This window comes from Penaeus monodon, chromosome 28 (genome assembly GCF_015228065.2).
Source record: "Penaeus monodon isolate SGIC_2016 chromosome 28, NSTDA_Pmon_1, whole genome shotgun sequence".
Lineage (NCBI taxonomy): Eukaryota > Metazoa > Arthropoda > Malacostraca > Decapoda > Penaeidae > Penaeus > Penaeus monodon.
In genome coordinates this window covers 31,225,756-31,226,387 of record NC_051413.1, presented here as the reverse complement: position 1 = coordinate 31,226,387, position 632 = coordinate 31,225,756, and the positions used below count along the sequence as shown (strand labels likewise).

Below are 632 nucleotides of genomic sequence, written 5' to 3'. Positions count from 1 at the left end.
CAACAATAAAACAATAACTAATAGATGAAAAAAAAAATCTTCAGCAACCAGAAGGATCTCACCGCCCTAACCCCCCCTCCCCCTCTCATCTCCGCAGGCAGCACCTACATCTCGGTGGACAGCAAGTGTTGGGGGGGCGGAACCCTCACGCAGGTGCCGGCGCCAACCTCGTCCTCCTCTTCGTCAGCGTCCTCCGCGTCCTCAGCCACGGGCGTTGTGCAGGTACGCCCACAATCGAGTCTCATTTCGGCGAATCCTGGACAGGCGCTGAACATGCCGGCCCAGATCCAGCAGGCTCCCGTCAGGAGGACCGGGGGGCGGAGACCTGTGAAGGACGAGAAGGTAAATTTCGGAGTAAGTGGTTGGCTCTTTGTATTTTTTATTATTGTTGTTATTGTTATTTGTTATTGTTATTTGTCATTGTTTTTTTTTTTTGTTTTGTTAGGATTCTTCTCTCTGGTCTTTGTTTTTTTTTAGTTTTTTTTCTATTCTTTTTGTTTTTTGGTGTTTCTTTTTCTCTCTCTTTTTTTTTGTTTTGTTTTCTCTCTCTTTTCTCTCTCGTTTGTTTTTTATATTTCTTTGTTATCGCCTTGCGGTTGGGTGTTTTCTTTCTTCCCTTTTTTGTTCACTTC

General features: G+C 44.8%; 1 protein-coding gene across 1 annotated transcript in view; it reads left to right on the top strand.

Moving 5' to 3' along the window:
• LOC119591492 (transcription factor kayak-like) overlaps positions 1-632 on the top strand; it is a gene marked incomplete in the record, with an annotated part of 26,684 nt that overhangs the window by 19,183 nt on the left and 6,869 nt on the right. Inside the window, 1 exon segment of the mRNA XM_037940237.1 lies at positions 98-342. Coding sequence (XP_037796165.1) covers positions 98-342 — 245 coding nt within the window.